Here is a 21,225-nt window from a genome sequence, read left to right on the forward strand (position 1 = left end):
TTCCCTGTCTCTCTGTCTCTCTTTGGCAAACTCACAAGCCCACCAGCAAAATTTAAAAAAAAAAAAAATGGTAAGGAATTTTGAAATCACTCCAGAAATGTTTCTAGGGAATAATAAAGTGATAAATGAAAGAACTGCCAGGCCCCGGCAAAGATCAGTTGAAGTTGGCATGTACATCCAGTAAAGACTAGCTTTGCCAGTTCCGGATTGTTCTGCCTTTGCCCAAACACCTGGTGCTGATGCTAAGTCCTATTAATGTAGAGTTGGGATTTAGCCGCTAATTATATTTCAGGAAGGCATTATCCTCATGTTCGTCTTTAACAGTAAATCAAAGACTGAGTGATTTGTTTTCTTCTCATCTTACTTGTACCTGTCAGAGGCTCGTGTTATAATTACCGAGCAGTGCTCGTGGAATTCACAATAAGGAATTTTAATCAACGATTTTTCACAGAACCGATTACACTTGGCACGTTACATGTAGAATCTGGGCTATTGTGAAAAATGAAGGCATCCAAACTTATCGCTGCCTTTCTTTGGTTCCTCGGCATTTCTATAGGGCCCTCAAGTGTTGAGGTGCAGCTTTTGAAATGGTTTTGAGCAACTACGTCACAATAATGTCCTTCTCAAGTAGACATTTGCTAACTAAATGGAAACAGATGTCATCTCAGGACTTCTCTTTCTTTAAATGTTAGGTTGAAAACGGTGTCTTTGTAGCCAACCCACTTCAGGAGCGCACAATCCTTATGAGAAAAGAGGGCGAGTCTGCGAAAAGCATTAATGAAATGCTGCTGAGTAGACTGTCTCGGTACAGAGCCTCCCCGTCGGCGACACTGGCTGCCCTGACCGGCTCCACCATCTCCAACACGCTGAAAGAGGACCAAGCAGGTATGGTCCTGCGCCTCCCAGACGCGTCCTTTCCTGAGCTCCACAGCCGCCCTGCGCCCTGCCCAGCTTTGCTTTGTGTAGGTCACCTTGTTTGATCCTCCCGTCATTGTCCAGTTTCTTTGTATGTCGTTGACTGTGAACATCTATTCTGCATGGACCGTAATAACTCCAAACAGTGCTGTCTTCAGTTGCAATGACCTTTTCATCATTATGGTTGATATAAATTTATGATTTCATATTTAGCATATGCTTCATGAGTGAGAAAGGCTGACACCATCATTGTCACTAAATGTAATCTCAACCAAATAGGTAGAAAGGAAATCTTCTACATTAGAGATTTTATTTTTTAGAATTTATATTTAGGGGACCAGCAGTTAGCATAATGGCTATGTCACTGGACTCCCATGTAGTCGGCCGCGGTTCGCGTCCCGGACCTGGTGGCTTAAAGCTCACGCCGGGCGCATGTGCAGGAGTGCCCAAGATGCCGAGAGGAGAATGGAGGAGAAGGGATTGCGGCATGGCCATCCCCCCTGGGGGGTGATTTCTCACTTTCTGTCTCTCTGTCCCTCTCTGTCTGGCAAGCGCATGTGCCCTATAGCAAAAACCTCTCTAAAAAAATTTTTTTTAATCATTTAGTTATTGTAATTTAATGTTTTAAAGTAGAAATACATGTATAGAATTTGAAAGTCAAAGCAAATAGGGGGTGAGTGAGTTTGGGAGGACGTAATTGACAGACACAGAATGCTTGTAAATAAGTAGAATAGGTTATAGACTGATGTATTGCAGCAGAGTAAAAAGGATCTTTGGACAAGCAGGTGGCATAATGAGTATGCCACTGGACTCCCATGTAGTTGACTACAGTTTAAGTCCCGGACCTGGTGGCTTAAACTCAAGCTGGGCACGTGTGTGTGCATGCTCAAAATCCAAAGAGTAGAAAGGAGGAGAAGGAATTGATGCGTGGTCATTCCCCTAGGGGGTGATTTCTCGCTTTCTGTCTGTCTCTCTCTATCTTCCTGGTGAGCGCACGTGCCCTATAGCAAAAACCTCTCCAAAAACAAATAAATAAAAACCAGTGGAACTGTTATCCGTTGTGCACAACATAATGTAATGTTCAGTGTTGAAGAAGAGGAATGTGTCTATAACCTTGGTTTGATGATTACCCACTATATGCATGCTTTTAAAAAATGCACTGTACCCCACAAAGATATACAACAATTGTATGAAAACTGGAAATCACAATAAAAAAATAAAGTCAAAACAATATGAAGAGTTATTTGCAGAGCAGAGAAGTCATATTTCTACTGTGCTGGTATATTCTATATTCTGCTCCTTCCTTGCCTCCTCTAGATAACTGTATTTGTTGTTTTTATCCTCCCAGGGTTTCTGTATGTAAATACAATAAATACAATTTATTTTATGTAAATACAATTAAATACAAACGTATGAGTTTTTATTTTCTCCCATTTTATTTTTTTTTAAAAGAGTAATTTTTGCTACGGGCATGCGCGCTTGCTGGAGTGATAAAAAGAGACAGAAAGCAAGAAATCAATCCCTCCTTCCAAAAGGGGATGGCCGTGCTGCAGTCCCTTCTCCTCCAGTCTCCTCTCAGGATTTTGGGCACACACACACATGAGCCTGGTGTGAGTTTTAAGCCACTAGGTCCAGGACTAAAACGGCAGTCAACTATGTTGGAGTCTAGAGACATAACCATTAGGCCATCTGCTGGTCCCAATTTTCTCCCCTTTCTTAATAAAAGGTAAAATACGTACACTGTTCTGTACTTTTTAAGCATGAATTCTTAGTAGAATAAGCCTTTAAAGAGGATTCATGAACATGCATCCACCAAAGTTCTGGATAACATTTTATATGTACCTATTATATCTTTCACCAGATGTTTATATATCATCCCCCCAAAATGTTAAATACCATTGTTCTAAAAGAAATGATAGATTATTTCTCAACTACCTGGATTTATGACAAAACATAAGCTGTAGCAAAAGATAGCCTAGAAGAAAATGTGATACATAGTAAAATATATCTTGGGGCCAGGTGCCGTGGTGTTTAAGATGCTGAATTCTCACATGCTAACCATGGTTTGAATCCTGGACCTGCGGGCTTGAAAATCATGCTGGGCACGCATGCATGCATTCCCAAAATCTCAGGAGGAGAATGAATGAGAAGGGATTGTAGCATGGCTATTCTCCTGGGGGGTAATTTTTTAACTTTCCCTCTGTTTATCTCTCTCCCTCGAGTATATATGCCATATGGTAAAAACCTTAATTTGAAAAAAAGGAAGAAAGAAACAGGAAAAAAAAACCATTTTAATTAATATGCATTTAATGAACCTAATAGAATTTTATGCTTTAAACCCTTTATAGTTTGAAATGCTAGGAAGAGAAAGTATTTGTGATTAATTCATTATTAGACTACCAATTTAAAAACTTACTAGTTTACATTAGAATTTAAGGATAGTGGGGCCAGCAGGTGACGTCGTGGTTAAGGCACTGAACACTCCCACATGCCCAGCCATGGTATAAGCCCCGGACCTGGCGGTTTGCTTTCTTGCTTTCCCTCTCTCTCTTTCTCTTTCTGGTCAAGTTAAAATAAATGAATGAATAAATAGAATTAAATAAATAATAATTTTTTTCTTTTTTAAAGAATGTAAGGATAGTATTTTATTTCCACAAACCCCTAGGATATCAACTGTAAGTGAGAAAATTGTTAATCATCGTTATAAATTGGGCAAGTGGATAATTGGAGTTACAGGAAGTCCTTTGTACAAGACAACACATTTTCATGACAAACTGAAGAACTGATCAGGGCTTGTCCTATGGGAGAAAATTGAAAGCTACTCTGAACAATAAAAATACTAAAGGGATGTTTGTTGGATAAGAAAATATATGCACTATTTACATAGTAAAAAGACTTCAGGAATCAAGCATATTTTTAGAATTCTGTGGGAACTGGTGTCTGTGTTCTAAACATGTTATCTCATTATACTTTTATAAATATTCTCTGTGTATTTAAAAAAAGTAATTTATTTTATTCATTATTTTTTTATTTTGTAAGTTGACCAGAGAGACACGGGGGGGGGAGGGGGAAGGAAGCCATATCCAGGACTCAAACCGCAGTCAGCCATGTGGGAGTCCAGTGCCTAAATCACCACACCACCTGCTGGCCCTTCTCTATGTATTTATTTAATGTGATATTACTACATTAAAAATCCACCACTTGTACACTAAGTCAAGTTTTGAAAATTACATGAACGGTTAGAGGCCTAGAAGCTTTGGTTTCATGACAAACCAATACCTATTATCACATTAATAAGGGTAGTTCATTAATAATATCTCGGTGAAAATGTTATGCTCACAAAGTTGTTAATTTTCTAATTAATGCCCCTTTTTCAGTTCCTTTTCTATGGAAATTTATGCTCCTGAATTGATGTCCTAAACAAAATACACTTGTTGGGAGTTCATAACGTTTTTGAAAAATGGAGCTTTCAGAAGCACAAGCATTCAAAAGAAATATCAGACAGATTAGGTTTCACTTTACTTATTTTTCTAATCAAAACCATCTAAAATGATTTCATGTCTCCTAGGCTGTGAATGATAAGTTACCTTTCGTAGCTGACAGCTTCCTAAGTAAGGCACTCTGACTGATTTTCTGTAGATATCACCCACCCTCACTAGGCTAGTGTATCACAATCTTTAAATTCACTGCACATTTCAGGTATGTCAGTAACTAAAGGAGATTAGTGTAACTTTCAAAGCTCTTGATTAGAAACGATTATTTTCTTAATGAAAATTTTTGTCACTCTAAAAAGAAAAAAATACCTAACAGGCTATCACAAATCATGAAGGTTATAAAATTATTTTAAAATATTTTTAAATAAAAAAAATTATGACAGCATATGCAGTACACATGACAATGAGAGAAAGAGAAAGGGTATGGGGAGAGAGAGAGAGAGAGAGAGAAAGGAGCAAGCTCCACAGGGTCTGGTCACACCTGATCCCTTCTCCAGTTCTCCAGCCTGTTGGATCTTGAACTCTTGTGTATGTTTCAGGCTGACTGGACTTGGGCTTTGAATCTCAGTGGTCATGTGGGATCCAGTTTCTCTCTCTCTTTCTCTTTTCTTTTAAAATAATTATTTTATTTACCTTCATTTATTTATTTATGTTAGTTTGACCTGAAAGGGACAGAGCAAGAGAGAGAAGGAGAAAGCAAGCCTCCAGGTCCGGGACTCAAACTGCAGTCAGCCATGTGGGAGTCCAGCGCCTCAAGCAGCACCACCTGCCAGCCCCCCAGCTTCTCTTAAACAGTGTGTTACTGTTATACCATGAAGCTGGCCCTAAAGTTATCTTGTCATTTATTAGATTGAAATTCCTGGCTGATTTCATGTTCAAAGCTATTTATAATGAATGTAATACCACAAACCTGCTGAGAATTTGTTTTATATAAAAAAATTTTTTTAAAGATATCTTGACTAGAGTATAAATTTACTATGGCAAACACAAGTAGTAGGATCCTTTTCTTACTTTAATCTGTGTGTGGATTCATCCTTTTCAAAGGATGTGTAGAGGGGCCAGCAGGTGGTGTGGTAGTTAAGGTACTGGATTCCCACGTGGCTGACTGCAGTTCAAGTGCTGGACCTGGCAGCTTGCTTTCTCACTTTCCTTCCTTCTCTCACTGTCTCTCTCCGGTGAGTGCAAGTGCCCTATAGCAAGTTAAACAGTAATGTTAATAAATTAATTAACTGAAGAATTATTTAAAAAAAAAAAAAAAAGAATGGTTAGAGACATGAGGGCACATTGAAGATTGGGAACACCTTTGAGAAATGGTCAGCCCGTGTAACAGGAGGCTTGAGGTCAGGGTATGGGGCCCGATTGGTTTTTCACTTAGCTATTACTTCTTACTCTCTTTTCCTAATCCGGCTAACTCTTTGTTTCAGCTCAGGGCCTCCCTCATTGTACTCTTTTCTATTTTAGTGATCAAACTAATGTGTGTGTTGAATACTTTCACTCAGCGTTTTTGTTTCTTTCTCCAGCAAATACTAGCTGTGGGCTACCTCTGAAAATGCTCCGGAAGACACCCATCTATACCTGTGGCACGTACTTGGTGATGCTCGTCCCTCCTCCAGGGGGCTCAGGCAGCTCTGCCACCCGCTCGCTCTTTGGTGGAACAAGTGGTTTGTCATCTCTAAAAAGTAAGTGGATGTTTTTTGTGGCACTTTTCCCAATTTTTCTCAGTGACTGAATTTTAAGGTTTTCATATTATTTATTTGTTTAAGTACATGTCTTCCATGAGACACACAGACAGACAGGCACCACTAACATGGTCCCCATGCTGCAGTCCACTCCCAGCCCCAGCCAGCCAGGAGCGTGTGTGTGCATGTACCTTGTCATGTACAGGGAGATTTCGGGACACACAACCAGGGCCCTTTCATGTGGGTCAGTTTTGTAGAGTGCTGCGTTACCACTGCACCACCAGGACTGGCCTACTTGTTCTAAGCTTACTCTGTCAATGATTATGATTATTGTAATAGCTCTCTGGTAACAAGAAGACTGTAATTATTAATATAGTTAAAGGAGAAGTAAAAAATTTTATTTTACATTTAGATTGGTTTTTGTGTTTTTTTTTTTTTTTTTTTAAGAAGACAGATTTTTGATAGAGGGTGTATGTGCTTGCTGGAGAGACAGAGACAGAAAGCAAGAAATCACCACCCAGGGGTACGACCACGCTATAATCTCTTCTCCTCCATTCTCCTCGGGATTTGGGGCATGCATGTACACACACCCAGCATGAGTTTCAAGCTGCCAGGTCCAGGATTCGAACCAGTGAGTCCATGTGTGAATCCAGTGACATAGCCATCATGCCATTTGCTGGTCCTTTATATTTAGATTTTTGAAAAGCATTTATTACTTTAATAAAAGCTTACAGGGGCCAGCAAGTGATGTGGTGGTTAGGGCACTGGACATGGCCAACCATGATTCAAGGCCTGGACCTAGCAGCTTGCTTTCTCACTTTCCCTTTCTCTCTCTCTGTCTCTCTGGGAAATGCATGTGTCCTATACCAAATTTAAAATAATAACAATAAATTTAAAATAAATAAAAGCCTGCAGATATATAAATTTGACCCCAACAGTTTAAACAAAATGATGTATCCATAATCAAGTTGACCATTTCAAGTAGTTGCATGTACTTGGAATTTAGATATTTGTGACAACTCCAAATTCTTTTGCCTTTGGAGTCAGATTGGTTGGATATTTTCTCAACAGCTTGTTTTTTCTACTAGTACTTGTGACCAGGATGTCATGTGTAGCTGTAGGATAGTGTATGCTATTTAAATTTACCATTAATCTGTTTTTTCCCCCTTAGGTTTTTGCCATTGGGCAAATGTGCTTGCTGGAGAAAGACAGAGAGAGAGAGAGAGACAGAGACAGAGAGAGAGGAAGTAAGAGGAAAAGCGAGAAATCACCCCATAGGAGGTTGGCCATACTGCACTGCCTTCTCCTCTCTTCTCCTCCTGGGATTTTGGGCATGCATGCACTCCTGTCCAATGTGATTTTCGTCAGGTTCAGGTCTTTAACTGCAGTTGGCCATGTGGAAGTCCAGCACCTTAACCACCATGGCACCTCCTGGCCCTACCACTAGTCTTTTTTCAAAATAGTTATTTCATTTTTAAGGAATTAATTCATTTTATCTATTGTCATTATTTTATTTTAGTTTTTGACATAGACCAGGGATAGACAGAGATAGAGAAGGAAAGTGAGAAAGCAAGCTGCCAGGTCTGGGACTTAAACCATGGTTGGCCATGTGGGAGTCCAGTGCCCTTAACCAGCACGCCACCTGCCGGCCTCCCCTTCTCCATTTTTCTGCCTCATTGGGATTTTGGGCATACATGCACACACAATCCAGCAAGCTGTCAGGACTGGGATTCAAACCACATAGTTGACCATATGGGATCTGGCTCCCTTAACCACCAGGCCATGGGGCCCGCCCAATAGCTAGTTTTACAAATTGTAAAATATAGTTAAAATTTAACTCATAAGCCATACTATTTACCCCTTTAAAGTATACAGGTCAGTAGCTTTTAGTATGTTCACAGTCATCCCTGTTAGCACTCCAAAAAGAAACCTCATACCATTTTAGCAGTCACTCTTCCTACTCCCAACCCTTGGCATCCACTCCCCTGGCATCCACTAATCTATTTTCTGTCTCTATGGACACCTATTCTGGATTTTTCACATAAGTGAAATTATACACATGTGGCCTTTTGTGACTGACTTTTCTTACTTAGCATAGCATAATGTTTTCCAGGTTTACCCATGTTGGAAAATGAATCAGTACTTCATTCCTTTTTGTGACTGAATCCTATTTAATATGGCTAACACCTCATTTTGTTCATCTGTTCATCAGTTGACAGACATCAGAGTTGTTTCTACTTTTAGCTATTTTGAATTGTGCTGCTACGACCATTAGAAGTTTTTTGTGTGCACATGTTTTCATTTCTCTTGGGTGTATAAATGCTAGTGCACCTGCTGGGTTGTGCGATAACTGTGTGTTTACCCTGTGGAGGACTCTACCAGACTGTTTGCCAAAGCGCCCGCACCATTGTCCATTCTCATCAGCAACACATAATGGTTCCAGTTTCTTCAGAGCCTCATCGACATTTGTTATTTTGCATTTTTTTAATTAAAGCCATCCTAGTGGATATAATGTAGTACCTTTCTGTGCTTTTGATTTGTGTTTCCCTAGTGACTAATGATGCTGAATATCTATTGATGTGCTTATATCTTCTTTGGAAGAATATTTATTCAGATCCTTTGTCCATATTTAAGTTGATTCATTTATCTTTTTACTGACCTGATTAAATTATGCCTTAGTTTCCTTGGCATGGCTTTTTCACTCAACTGAAATTGGCCCATTTGACTCAAGCAAGTCTTCATGATTCCATTCTTTCATGAGGAAATAGCTTACACAGTGATTCTGTTTTAGCCCACAAATTAGTAAATGTTTAAATTCCCCTGTGTCCTGTTCCACATTGGTCACTGTGGGGTTGCTTAGTAAGTGGAAGAATTGATGCTTGCCTCTAGGAGCTCGTAGTCTAGTTGGGGAAAATGACAAAGATCTGTGAGGCAACTTGAAAATGATAGATGGTGCTACGTTACTTATTACTGCTGGGACTAGGTAGAGTGTATATAAGTGCTACAGAATCTAAGAAAATACTGTTATAGAGTGGTGTAGAAAGTCGTGAAAAATGGGTATTAGTCATAGACATAGCCAGGCAGAAGAAAGGTATATATGGTAAACACGGTAAAGAAAAAAGAGATCTGGGGAAGATGGTTTTATTGATGTGCCTGGTGAAACACTAGAAAATAGAAAAAAAGTAAGGAGCAGAGTTCAGGTTCTAGCTCACGTCAGGCATGATGAGGTTTTGGACTGCCAGGATAACAGAAAAAGAGACAAACCTGTGAGATAGTGTTAGAATTTTGAATGTGGGAGAGAAAATAATGGTACCAATAATATGCTCATGTAGATCCTTTACAGGGTGTGTTGTTTGTTTGGTTGGTTTTTGTTTGTTTGTTGTTTTAATTCGCCAGGAGATACATGAGTCAGAAAGGGGGGAGGGTGAATGCACCTCCCACAATGGAGCATGCTCATACCACAGTCCCTTCTTCATTTCTCCATGCTATCTGGATTTTGGGCATACACGTACATGTCCCCAGCATGTTTCTCAAGCTGTTGGGGCCAGAATTTGAACTGCACGGTCAGCCATGTGGGATCTGGCTCCCTTACATACCAGGCCATGGGACTAGCTCCTTTACAGAGCCTTTTAACTCATTTAATCTTCATGGTAACTACATGAGATAGGCACTTTCATGTTTCCACTTTAGAAATGAGGGAACTAGGGACCAGCAGTTAGCGTAATGGCTATGTCGCTGGACTCCCACATAGTCGACCACGGTTCGTGTCCCGGACCCGGTGGCTTAAACTCACACCGGGCGTGTGTGCGTGCGTGCCCAAGATCCCGAGAGGAGAATGTAGGAGAAGGGATTGCGGCGTGGCCATCCCCCCAGGGGGTGATTTCTAGCTTTCTGTCTCTCTGTCTCTCTCTATCTCTGTCAAGAGCATGCGCCCTATAGCAAAAACCTCTCCAAAAAAAAGAAATGAGGGAACTGAGAAGATCAATCATGTTCCTGGGGTCACCCGGAAGTGGTAGAGTTGGAATTGAAACCCAGAAACCTAAAACTCAAGCTTGTCATCACTATACTACCCTGTGTTAATGGAAAAGGCCAAAGTGTCTCCACATTGTAGCACATTACTTAGAAGAGTACCACTGAGCTGTGTTTGAGTGTACACCAAGCTTTATTGAGCACTGACTAAATGTACTTTTTGTAAGCGTCGTTAGCTGTCATATTAATATTCTAACTCTTCTTGTAATTATTCTTTTGATAATCTGTTTGGGGAGAGTTGCCATTTTAAAGACTCTTTGGGGATGTCTCCATGTATAGTGGTAATATATAGCCTAGGAGAAGACAGATCTCACATGACAACATGGTTTGAATCCTCAGCCTGGTCAGCTTGAAATATACTGGGCACATATGCCTATACACACATCCAACAGGCTAGAAGACAGGGGAAGACGTCACAGTGTGACCAGACTCCGAAGGGTGGGCTTCTCTCTCCCTGTGTGTCTCTCTCTCTGGAATTGAAACCACATTCACATATATGTTCTTTGTCATGAATAAAGGAAAAAATTATTTGAGAAACTTTTTAAAAATATGGTTCAGTATTAGGTTTAGAAAGATATTTTGGTGACAGTTTTCTTTTTGTGTGTTTTTAAAAATAATTATTTATTTTTGTTATTATTCTTCAATTTGATCAGAGAGAGACACAGAGAGGTCAAGAGAGAGAGTTTGAAAGCAGGGCCATCAGGTCCGGGACTCAAACCCTGGTCAGCCATGTGGGTGTTTAGCATCACAACCACCATATACCTGCCAGCCCCGCTTTCTGTGGCTTTATAGGTATACTCTCTGTCTTTTCATTTTTACCACCAATAGATAACAACCAAAAAAAGAAGGGTATGATCTTTATAAAAGTCTCATTAAAAGCCTAAAACTTAAACATTTAAACAAACATTGTTAATGTTGTCTCCAAAGTCCTAGCCTCTAGCTTGGTGTATAACATTTCGGATGGACAGTTTACGAGTCGTGCGGATCTCATTGATGCTGCTGGAAGTTCACTGGGGCGTGGTGCTCTTGTACCAGGACTAGGTAAGAAATAAATGCACACATTTACTTAGAAACTTCAACGTTTTTGCAATTTCTCTGGAAAAATCTCACTAATCCTTTGTAGCATTTTAGTGTCCTTGAAAATAAGCAATTCTATATACTATTATCTTAGGAATCAGTATAAGAAATTACCAGAAATTCTCTATGTAAACTGCTATTGAAGGAAGATACTGTCCATTAAGTTATGTGATGATATTTGTAACAAATTCTTGACATTTATGCCATAAAAGGTTTATTTCCCACAAGGAATTGTTATGCTTGTTATTAGAAAATGAACTTGTAATATATTGGATTTTCTCTTTGCCCTGGCTGCTAGGAAGCTCATCTCTATCTTCGGGGTGCAGCTTTAGGGCTTTTTATTGTATACTTATGTTAATTTGTGCTGTTTTACCTGGGTTTTATGTAAGTCACATCTTTTTTGAAAGTAGATTACAAATAATCAGTTACTAAGAACTAGTCTGTGAGGGTTATTCCTTCTCGCATAGAAGTTAAACACAATTATAATTAAATCCTGACCTCCTGCTGGGTCCCACCTTGAAGCTATGGGAGTAAAGATATGGATTGTCAGCATTAGAAGAATCCTTGCCCTTTCATTCTTTAGCAGTACTTGTGAGAAATCTGTGTAAGGCACATGTTCACAACACAGCTGAGTAACGAGTGCTCTTTTTACAGGTGCCTGTTACGATACAGTGAACAACATGCTGTGGACATGCTCAAATGACTATATCGACCAGTGGTGTAATCCTGGGAATCAGGCCTTCCACTATGTCTGCCAGAGACTTGGAGTCAGCCACATCATCACTGAGCCCAAAGGTGAGGTGTCCTCATGGTCGTATAGGAAGCCATTCAGCCCCTGAAATATGAGAGGATACAGCAGCGTTTGTAGGTAGGAAGGTAGACCACCTACAAAATATGTCAGCAGCCTTCCCTCTTTGAGCTTAGAAAAGTTGATTTATGGGACCAGCAGTTGGTGTAATGGCTATGTCACTAGATTCTCATGTAGTCGACTGCAATTTGAGTCCCGGACCCAGTGGCTTAAACACACGCCAGGCGCTTATGCATGCGTGCCCAAGATCCCAAGAGGAGAATGGAAGAAAAGGGATTGCGGTGTGGCCATCGCCCCTGCGGGGGTGATTTCTCACTTTCTGTCTCTCTCTGTCTTTCGGATGAGCGCTCATGCCCTAAAACAAAAACCTTTCCCCAAAAAATTAAATAAATAAAGTTACTAGCTTCCCCTGTTCATACTCTGTTAGAAGGAAGTCATCAAGTCTAGACCACACTCAGGGGACGGGAAATTAAGTTTCATCCCCTGGAATGAAGAGTATCAGAGAATTTGTGGATGTAATCATTAATCACCACATTATTATTTTAGAGGGAAAGGAGTGTTACTTTAAGGCTGTGCAACTATCTATTCATGTTTTTTTTAATCTCTTTGAGTTAGTCTTGGTAATCTATGTCTTTCTAAGACATAGATTCATCTAAGTTTTCTTATTTGTTTAAAGTCACTCATAATATTTCATTTTAGTATCTGTAGGGTCAGTAGTCATTTTTCTGTTTTCATTCCTGATTTTAATATTTCTGTGAATTTGCTAAAAATTATTGAATTGCACACTTAGAGCAGTGAACTTTATGGTATATAAGTTATATTTTGACAAAGCTGTTGAAAATAAAAAAAAGAAAGCCCTAAAACAAAAACAGAAAATTGAAAAGAAAGCAAGTGTGTATTTGTGACAATCAAGCCTTTTGCCTGAACTCCAAACTGTGTATTCACTTTCACTTGGTTGTCTAACAGATAGTTACCATTTCACGTGGCGAGAACAAATTTCCGTTCCTACCCTGCTCCAAATCCGCGTCTGTTGAGTCGTCCATATTTCACTGTATGGATTCCCATTCTTTCATGTGCTCAGTCAGTTATCTCTGACTCTCTTCATCTTACACCCCACATCCAAAAGGATATCAGAAAATCCTGTCAGCTCCTACCTTCTAAATATGTCCCACATCTAACTATTTCCCACCGTCGGTGCTACTAACTCGACTGAGCTGTCACCACCTCCGTCTTGGTTGCTGTGGTCACCACTGCACTGATCTTTCTTCCTGCACAGCTGTCCCCCTCCCTTCCCTTAGGCTCAACTCCACACAGCAGTCAAGGTGTCCCCTAAAAACCACGTGGTCAACCGCAGTTCGAGTCCCAGACTCAGAGGCTTAAAACTCACACTGGGTGTGTGTGCATGCATGCCCAAAATCCTGAGAGGAGACTGGAGGAGAAGGGATTGCCGCGTGGCCGTACCCCCTGGAGTGTGATTTCTCATCTTCTGCCTATCTTTCTCTGTCTCTCTAGCGAAGTGCACGTGCCCTATAGCAAAAAATCTCTCTTAAAAAAAAAAATCTAAGTAATCAGATCCATCACTCCTCTACTCAAACATCTCTACTGGCTGCCCATTCTAATTCAGAATAAACGTCAAGGACCTCATTTATTTTAGCAGGTCTCAAACATAGCTTTCAGAAGGTCTTTGTAAGATGAACAGTATTCACCCGAATTCTGTTGTAAAACTAAAGACCCACAAGATCTGGCCCTAGAGTTAATATTGTTAAAAGAACATTTTGAGACCCATTAAATATAAGAGAGTTTAACTGAGGAAGTCTAGATTGTAGAACTGGGTAGCTTTCTTGATTGAATTTGGTTCAGAATGTTCCCCCCTACCACACATGCAGTTTAGACTTACAGCCAGAGAAAAGAAAATGACTTAAAACCCAAGGAAGTGTCTTCCCTGTGAGGGATGCACTCACTCCTGCCCCTTACCCCCACCCAAGGCTCATGCACCATCTGGCAAACAAAAACAAAAACAAAACAATAAACAAGGACATGTCATGCACAAACAACCTGCCTGGCTGCAGTCGACGTTTGTCTTGTGAGGGCCTGTGGTCTGATCAGTTGGCAACCTGATCAGCTGGTTTTAAGATATAGAAAAGCAGCCTTTACACGTTGCCTATTTAGATTATTTCCAACTTCACTCCCTGAATGCCTGTAACAATTCATGAGGTACTTATTATTCTATTATAGGACAATTACTAGGACCAGCAGGTGGCATGATGGTTAAGGCACTGGACACACCCACATGGCGAACCACGATTCGAGTCCCAAACCTGGCGACTTGCTTTCTCACTTTCCCTCTCTCTCTCTCTGTGTGTCTCTCCCTGGTCAAATTAAAATAAATGAATGAATAAATAAAATTAAATAACTAATTATAAAAAAAAGGACACTTACCAACCCTCATAGGATTAATTGATGGATGTCTAAGTTGTGATGACTAAATGAGATAAAAATATTGAGGTCCGGTGGGAGGAAATATTTATAGACAGGGGATTCTACCTTAAGAGCAGCTGTAGAAGATGGGAGATTTTACTGGAATGATTACCAGCATGGGCTGGGGTTCAGATGGCCTGAGGTTCAGATGGCCTGAATTCAGGCTCCAGCTCTGCCACTTGGTAACTGTGTGACTCAGGGCGAGTTACTTAACCTGTCTCTTGGTTTGCAGCCCAACAATACAGAGTTAAAATAGTCTAAATTTATAACCATATTGTAAGGCAATGCAGATAAAATATTTAGCCCGTCACCCAGCACAGAGAACGGGCTCAATAAGCAGTAACTCTTGTTTAAAGGTTTAATTTTTGTTTGTTTTTATTTATGTTTTAATTTGACCAGTGAGAGAGAGGGAGAGAAAGGGAAAGTGTGAAAACAAACCACCAGGACTCAAACCACAGTCAGCCATGTGGGAGTCCAGTATCATTTCCACCATGCCACCTGTCAGCCCCAATAAACAGTAACTTAAAATATATATATATATATTATTTTATTTAACTCTGTATTTATTTATTTTAATTTGACCAAGGAGGGTCAGAGTGAGACAGAGAGAGAGCAGTAAAGTGAGAAAGCAAGCTGCCAGGTCCAGGACTCGAACCGCAGTCAGTCATGTGGGAGTCCAGTGCCCTTAACCACCATGCCACCTGCTGACCCCAGCAGTAACTCTTATTTCTAAAATAAAAAATAGAGATTTCCTAATGTTTTCGCCGCAGCTGTCAGTGGTAGAAGAGTTCTCAGCAGCAGTGGGAGAGATTGACGCCATGATACGCTGTCCTAGAGCGTGTGCCCTTCTCTAAGGCAGAGCTTTGTTCATTGGAGACTGCCCACCAGGAAGTCTCCCCTCACGGAGCTTATGTTTCATTCCTTTTCACCTTCTAGAGGAGGCTATAACCACAAATGAGGTTATAAACCAGTTACTGCACCACGTTGGTGCGATGTGCATACACCAACTCAACCTTCTTGCTACCAACCCCAACCTTCCAATCACAAGTGTCTTGGGCAAGCAGCATCCGATTGAAGCGCACCATCTCAGCAGTATCTGTGACATCATGGAGAAGGCCATGGTTAATGGAGATACCTGTATTATCCGCTGCATTCTTGTTGTCTTTCAGGTAAACACACTATTTTGAGAAAAATGAGATCATAGAGAAAAAAGAAACAAAACCTAGACTCCAACCTACTAATCTCTACCAAAGAAAACTGTAATAATATTCCCGTTCTGCATCTTACCACCTTCTAAGCCTGTAATTAGAACTATCAATGTATTCATCATACTGCAGTTAATGGGGTATTACTCTGTGTAGCAGTTACTCGTGGCAGTTAATATATGTGAAATATTTACTGTAATTATACCATTACACAATAGAAGAGATTGTGGTTAAAACTCTACCTGGTTATGTATTCATAAGAATATCTGCCATGTGTTTTCTTCATAAGGATAATTTTATCCCCAGTAGAATTAGCATTTTTAGATATACCCTTTATGTTTCTGTAGGTGGTGTTTAAATTTTTCTTCAGCCCACAAACTGAAAGGAATCGAGACATCATTCGGCGGTCAGGATTGCTTCTTTGGCAGTTGTTGATGGCACCAAAAGATCAAATTTGCGCTGAGATTCAGAAGGAAGTCTGCCTTGCCATCAGGTAACTGGCAAATTATTTTCTTGCTGCTCTCTGATAAATGATTCTTCTGTGAAACATTATAATTCCCCCCAAAGTTAGTAGCGTGAACATCTCTTACCCCACCCACAGTCAGTACCTCGTGCACTGGGCACACTTTATTTGGAGAGGGGCTTGTGGCTCCAATCTCAGAAGACCAGAGCCACCTGTGCATCTACCGCTCCTCAGCTTGTCTTTTGGCTCTTAATAAAAGCATAAAACAAAACAAACCCTTTACGTGGCTCTCCTGGTTGTGTGCAGCAGCTGCTTTTCTCATGTGGAAGAAAGTGTGGCAGGGAGATGAAGAAGCAGGCTTTGGCAACGGCAGGCCTGGCTTCTAGTGGTGCCACTGCCATTCAGCTATGAACTTGTTCTGAGTCTTTTGATTCCTTAGCATTTAACACTCTAGACACAAATGACCATGTAGGCCAGAAAAATAATTATACAGAAGAAAAAATTTAAAAATTCTGTTACTGTTTGTTGTATTATTCTTCCTGCCCTTGTTTAAAAACAAACAAACAAACAAAAAACAAAAAAACAAAACAAAAAAAACCCTGAGAACTAGAAATTCTCTTTTCTTTTTTTCAAGATTTTGGCAATAGAGCATGTGCACTCACCAGAGAGAGAAAATGAGAAAGAAAGTGATAAATCACTCCCTAGAAGGGAAGGCCACACCCCATTCCTTGTCCTCCATTCTCTGCCTGGGATTTTGGGCATGTACACACGTGCATCTCACATGATTTTCAAGCCACCAGGCCTGGGACTTAAACTATGGTCGGCCATGTGGAAGTCGAGCACCTTAACCACCATGCCACTTGCTGGCCCCAGAAATTCCCTTTCTAAAGTGATTTTTTTTCCCCTGGGAATGGAGAGACAAACCTATATATATATATATGTATGTATAGCTGACTTTCATAGCTCACCATTCTCTTTAACCTGTTCTACCTCTAGCCTGTAATAACTTATTAATTTTGGTAATTCCCAAATAGGAGGAGAGGGATACCATTGATCAGGGATGTGATGAGACTAATGACAGTGAAATTTAAAAAAATATTTTATTTAACTTTATTTACTTTTTTATTTATTTAAATTTGACCAGAGAGGGACAGAGCGAGAGCAGGAGTGAGAGCGAAGAGAAAGCAAGCTGCCAGGTCCAAGACTCAAACCGTGGTCAACCATGTGGGATTCCAGTGTCCTTAACCACCACGCCACCTGCTGGCCCCATAACAGTGAATTTTGATTCAGATGCTTTTTTTTTACTGATCATACTCACCTTAGAGTTTTATATAATCAAATTGGCATCTTTAATAAAAGTAAAAATTTAAATATTTAATGTTTGGAATTTCTAGAATGTTTGTTTAAAAACTTTTGGACTTTTCTGTCATTTCAGCTCTGGTTTAAATATCTTGTACCCAGGTGAAACTGAAATCAATAACTTACTTAAGCTGGTTTTAACAGAAGGTGAGAATTATCCTGCAATTATCCTTGAACAACCATCCTTATTTTGTCTCTAAGGGAAAAAAAATTGGTATTAAGATAACAGATACTTCTTTTCTTCATCTGTGGTAGTTGGCATGTTTGAGGCACCTCTCTGACTGTATGTTAACATTGGAACTCAACTGAAAATAGAAACCCCATTTTATGTATCTTACAGCTTTAAAACTTCATTCTCTCTCTACTACTTAGTATAATGTACCTTACCATAGATGTTTAACAAATGTTTAAAAATAATGACTTCTGGGTGAGAATTAAGGCAGGGTTTGTTTTTTTTCACGCATAAGAACTGAACTTTTTAAATTAGACCAAACAATAACCAAAGGTACCGTGTTAAAGACACTGTACAGTTAAAAGCGACATTAATTTAAGGAACTAGAAATCACATAAAAGATTTATTGAGAAGACAATTAAATCAGATGTACATTTTAAAAATAAGGGTATATATATATCTTTAAATTATTTACTTTTATTTATTATTGTTTTTTAAATTTGATGAGAGAGGAGAAAGAGAAAGTGAAAAAGCAAACTGCCAGATCTGAGACTTAAACCTTGGTCAGCCATGTGGGAGGCCAGCCCCTCAACCACCATGCCACCTGCTGACCCCAGATGTGCCAGTTTTAAAAAAGTCTGATTGCTTGTGGTGTAGTTTTTGTTACTGCTCTTTGTGTAAGTTGGTAAGCCTGGTGCCCCTAGATTCTCAACAGTTTACTCGTTTAAAAACTTTCATTTTTTATAGCGTCTGTTTTCTGAGTCTCACCACCAAGGTAGTTATGGAACTTTGCTCTGTGTAGGGGAGAGAAACCGTGGACTGGCCCAGCTGCGGGATGTGATTCTCACCAATTTAGCCGAGCAGCTTCAGAACAACCGTTTTGGCAGCGACGAGGATGATCACTACAGGTGACACCGGTTGTGCTATTCACTGCTGGCTTTTCTTTGTGTCCTCCCAAGTAACGTATTTGCATTTAAATGTGTTTGATTAAGTTTAGTCTCTTCTTATAGCTAATATCATCATTTGCATGTGAAGTTTAAAGCATGGATCAGTTGACAGTAAATTCCACAGTTGCTCTAAAAGCTGATAATAGCACTTTTCAGTTTTATCAGTAAAGAAGCTTGGGCCTGGGGAGAGGATTGGCAGCAGAAATAACAGATGGGACTTAAGAAATTGGTGGAAGATGGGGCCAGCAGTTGGCATAATGGCTACGTCGCTGGACTCCCATATAGTCGACCGTGGTTCGAGTCCCACTCCCGGTGGCTTAAACTCACACTAGGTGCATGTGCATGCGTGTCCAAGATCCCAAGAGGAGAATGGAGAGAAGGGATTGTGGTGTGGCTATCCCCCCTGGGGGGGGGATTTCTCGCTTTCTGTTTCTCTGTCTCTCTCTTGTCTTTCTGGTGAGCCCATGTGCCCTATAGCAAAAACCTCTCAATGGGACCAGCAGTTAGCATAATGGCTATGTCGCTGGACTCCCACGTAGTCGACTGCAGTTCGTGTCCTGGACACAATGGCTTAAAACTCATGCTGGGCAAAAACCTCTCAAAAAAAAAAGAAAAAAAAAAAAAAGAAAGAAATTGGTGGAGGAGGTGATCCAAATTACTGGTCTGTGAGAGTCTGGGTATGAGCTTTAGCATAGTAAAGAGAATTGTTGGTTTCCTGTATTATTTACTTTTAAAAAAATTGTCAGAGGGCACATGCCAGACAGAAAAAGCTAGGAAGCACCCCCCATGGGATGATCACATTGCAAGCCTTTCTTCGTTTCTCCCTCCTTTCAGGATTTTGGGCATGCATACACATGTATGTGATGTATGTGTTTGTATCTCTGTTTTTTTAAATTTGCTATAGAGTGTGCTTTTTGGAGATAGAGCCAGAGAGGAGAGAGGGAAAGTGAGAAAGCATCCCCATGGGTGATGGCCATGCTGCAGTCCCTTTTCTGTTCTCTTGGGAGCTGAGCACACACTTGCCTGAGGCTGGCATATTTTTCAAGCCTCCAGGTCCAAACTCAAACCACACAGTGAACCATGTGAGAGCCAACCACTTTAACCAACATGCCACTGTTGGCCCGGCTTTCTATGTTGTTTAGAAAATACTTTGACTAGGTGGCTGGGGACCATTTTGTTTCTATAAGTTTGCTTTAGATAATAGTCCAAATTGTTAGCATCATTACTGAGAAAGATAGTTTGCTTACAGAAGACCGATTAATTTCCTATTCTCTATTTGTCATCTTACACCAATTGTATAAAAGCTATCCTTTTACTAATACATCATCAATATTTTATTGTTACTTTTTTCCTGCATTTTAAAGACTAAATGATGAACTTTTACACTACATTCTGAAGATTGTTGTACGAGAATCCTGTATCTTAATCACCAAGTGCCAAACTGTCTCTAAAGATGATTTTCAAAAGCTCCTTTCAACTGTGCCTGTAAGTAAAACGTGTTTAATGAAAGAAAATTATATCAAGCATCCCTGTGTTTTCATGCACTGTATTGAGAGGTGTATACATACTCACATACTCACTTGACAAAGATAGACTTTAAATAATTACGGAAGTCCATGGATGACTGCGCTTATGCTAGGAATGTAGAACTATCAGCAGATAAAAACACTGCAAATACTTTTTCAGAGACTTTATTGCCCTTGCGTAAAGTGCTTGATGTATTAGATTGTTTGACAGAATTTAGGTGTTTATGTTTTATTTAGTGAGGGTTTCCCCCTTATTCATTTGAATGTAGCATTGTTTTCTACCCCATCAGTGTCTTACAGAAACTGATAGAAACCAAAAGATTCTTCTGAGGGTTGGGTAGATCTTCTGTGATGGAGGTGCATGTGAAGGGAAGGGGGAAAAGTACTGTAAGAGGCAAAATTCAAGTAAGTATTCTGAGTGATTAGTGAGGAGTGCATAGCAGAAGGCAGAAAATTATAGTAAATATGTCAAAGTATGTATTGAAAGTCATGTGAAAGTAAGTCACCCGAGGAACTAACTTGGTCTGTTTTCTGTACTTTCTCTTTTTGTTTCCCTCGTCAAAATCTTTTAAAAACTTGGGGATTACATGCTCCCTTCTTTCAGTAGGGTGTAGATCATTTAAATGCCCTTGTTTGTATTAAAGGCTGCATCTTCCTGCTTGCGCTATCTGATGGCAGTTCAGAATCACCTTCTCAGTAACACTATTTTGATTAAACCCGATGAGAATGATGACAGTGACAACTCCTTGCAGGGAGAGACATTGAAGGTACAGGTAAACACCAAGCTTTATTTTAACGATGCTTTTGACCCCGTGTGTAAAGCACAGCTTAATTGGCTAAATTCCTGTGTGTTAGGATTTCAGAATTCACCCCATAACTTATATTCTCATTGAGGTAATATTGGGCCACTCATCTCATAGATTTTTATGTCATTGCACAGTGGTTACATGTGTGTGGCACTCTCATAACGTGTCATCCATGTGCTCTTGTCAATCTTTTCGTACCTTTGTTTATTTTTATCTTTTAAGAACTTTAAAATATGGCACTTACAAGTGATCTCACATGAACCTGAA

At 40.0% G+C, this 21,225-nt stretch overlaps 1 protein-coding gene across 1 annotated transcript in view; it reads left to right on the plus strand.

Moving 5' to 3' along the window:
* HECTD4 (HECT domain E3 ubiquitin protein ligase 4) overlaps window positions 1-21,225 on the plus strand; it is a gene marked incomplete at its 5' end in the record, with an annotated part of 148,680 nt that overhangs the window by 28,300 nt on the left and 99,155 nt on the right. The window contains 10 exon segments of the mRNA XM_027771636.1: window positions 693-885; window positions 5,930-6,088; window positions 11,045-11,158; window positions 11,849-11,989; window positions 15,417-15,649; window positions 16,033-16,178; window positions 17,584-17,654; window positions 18,482-18,587; window positions 19,991-20,111; window positions 20,797-20,925. Of these exon segments, the coding sequence (XP_027627437.1) occupies window positions 693-885; window positions 5,930-6,088; window positions 11,045-11,158; window positions 11,849-11,989; window positions 15,417-15,649; window positions 16,033-16,178; window positions 17,584-17,654; window positions 18,482-18,587; window positions 19,991-20,111; window positions 20,797-20,925 (1,413 nt within the window).

The sequence above is a fragment of the Tupaia chinensis genome, unplaced genomic scaffold (assembly GCF_000334495.1).
Source record: "Tupaia chinensis unplaced genomic scaffold, TupChi_1.0 Scaffold000226_1, whole genome shotgun sequence".
NCBI lineage: Eukaryota > Metazoa > Chordata > Mammalia > Scandentia > Tupaiidae > Tupaia > Tupaia belangeri.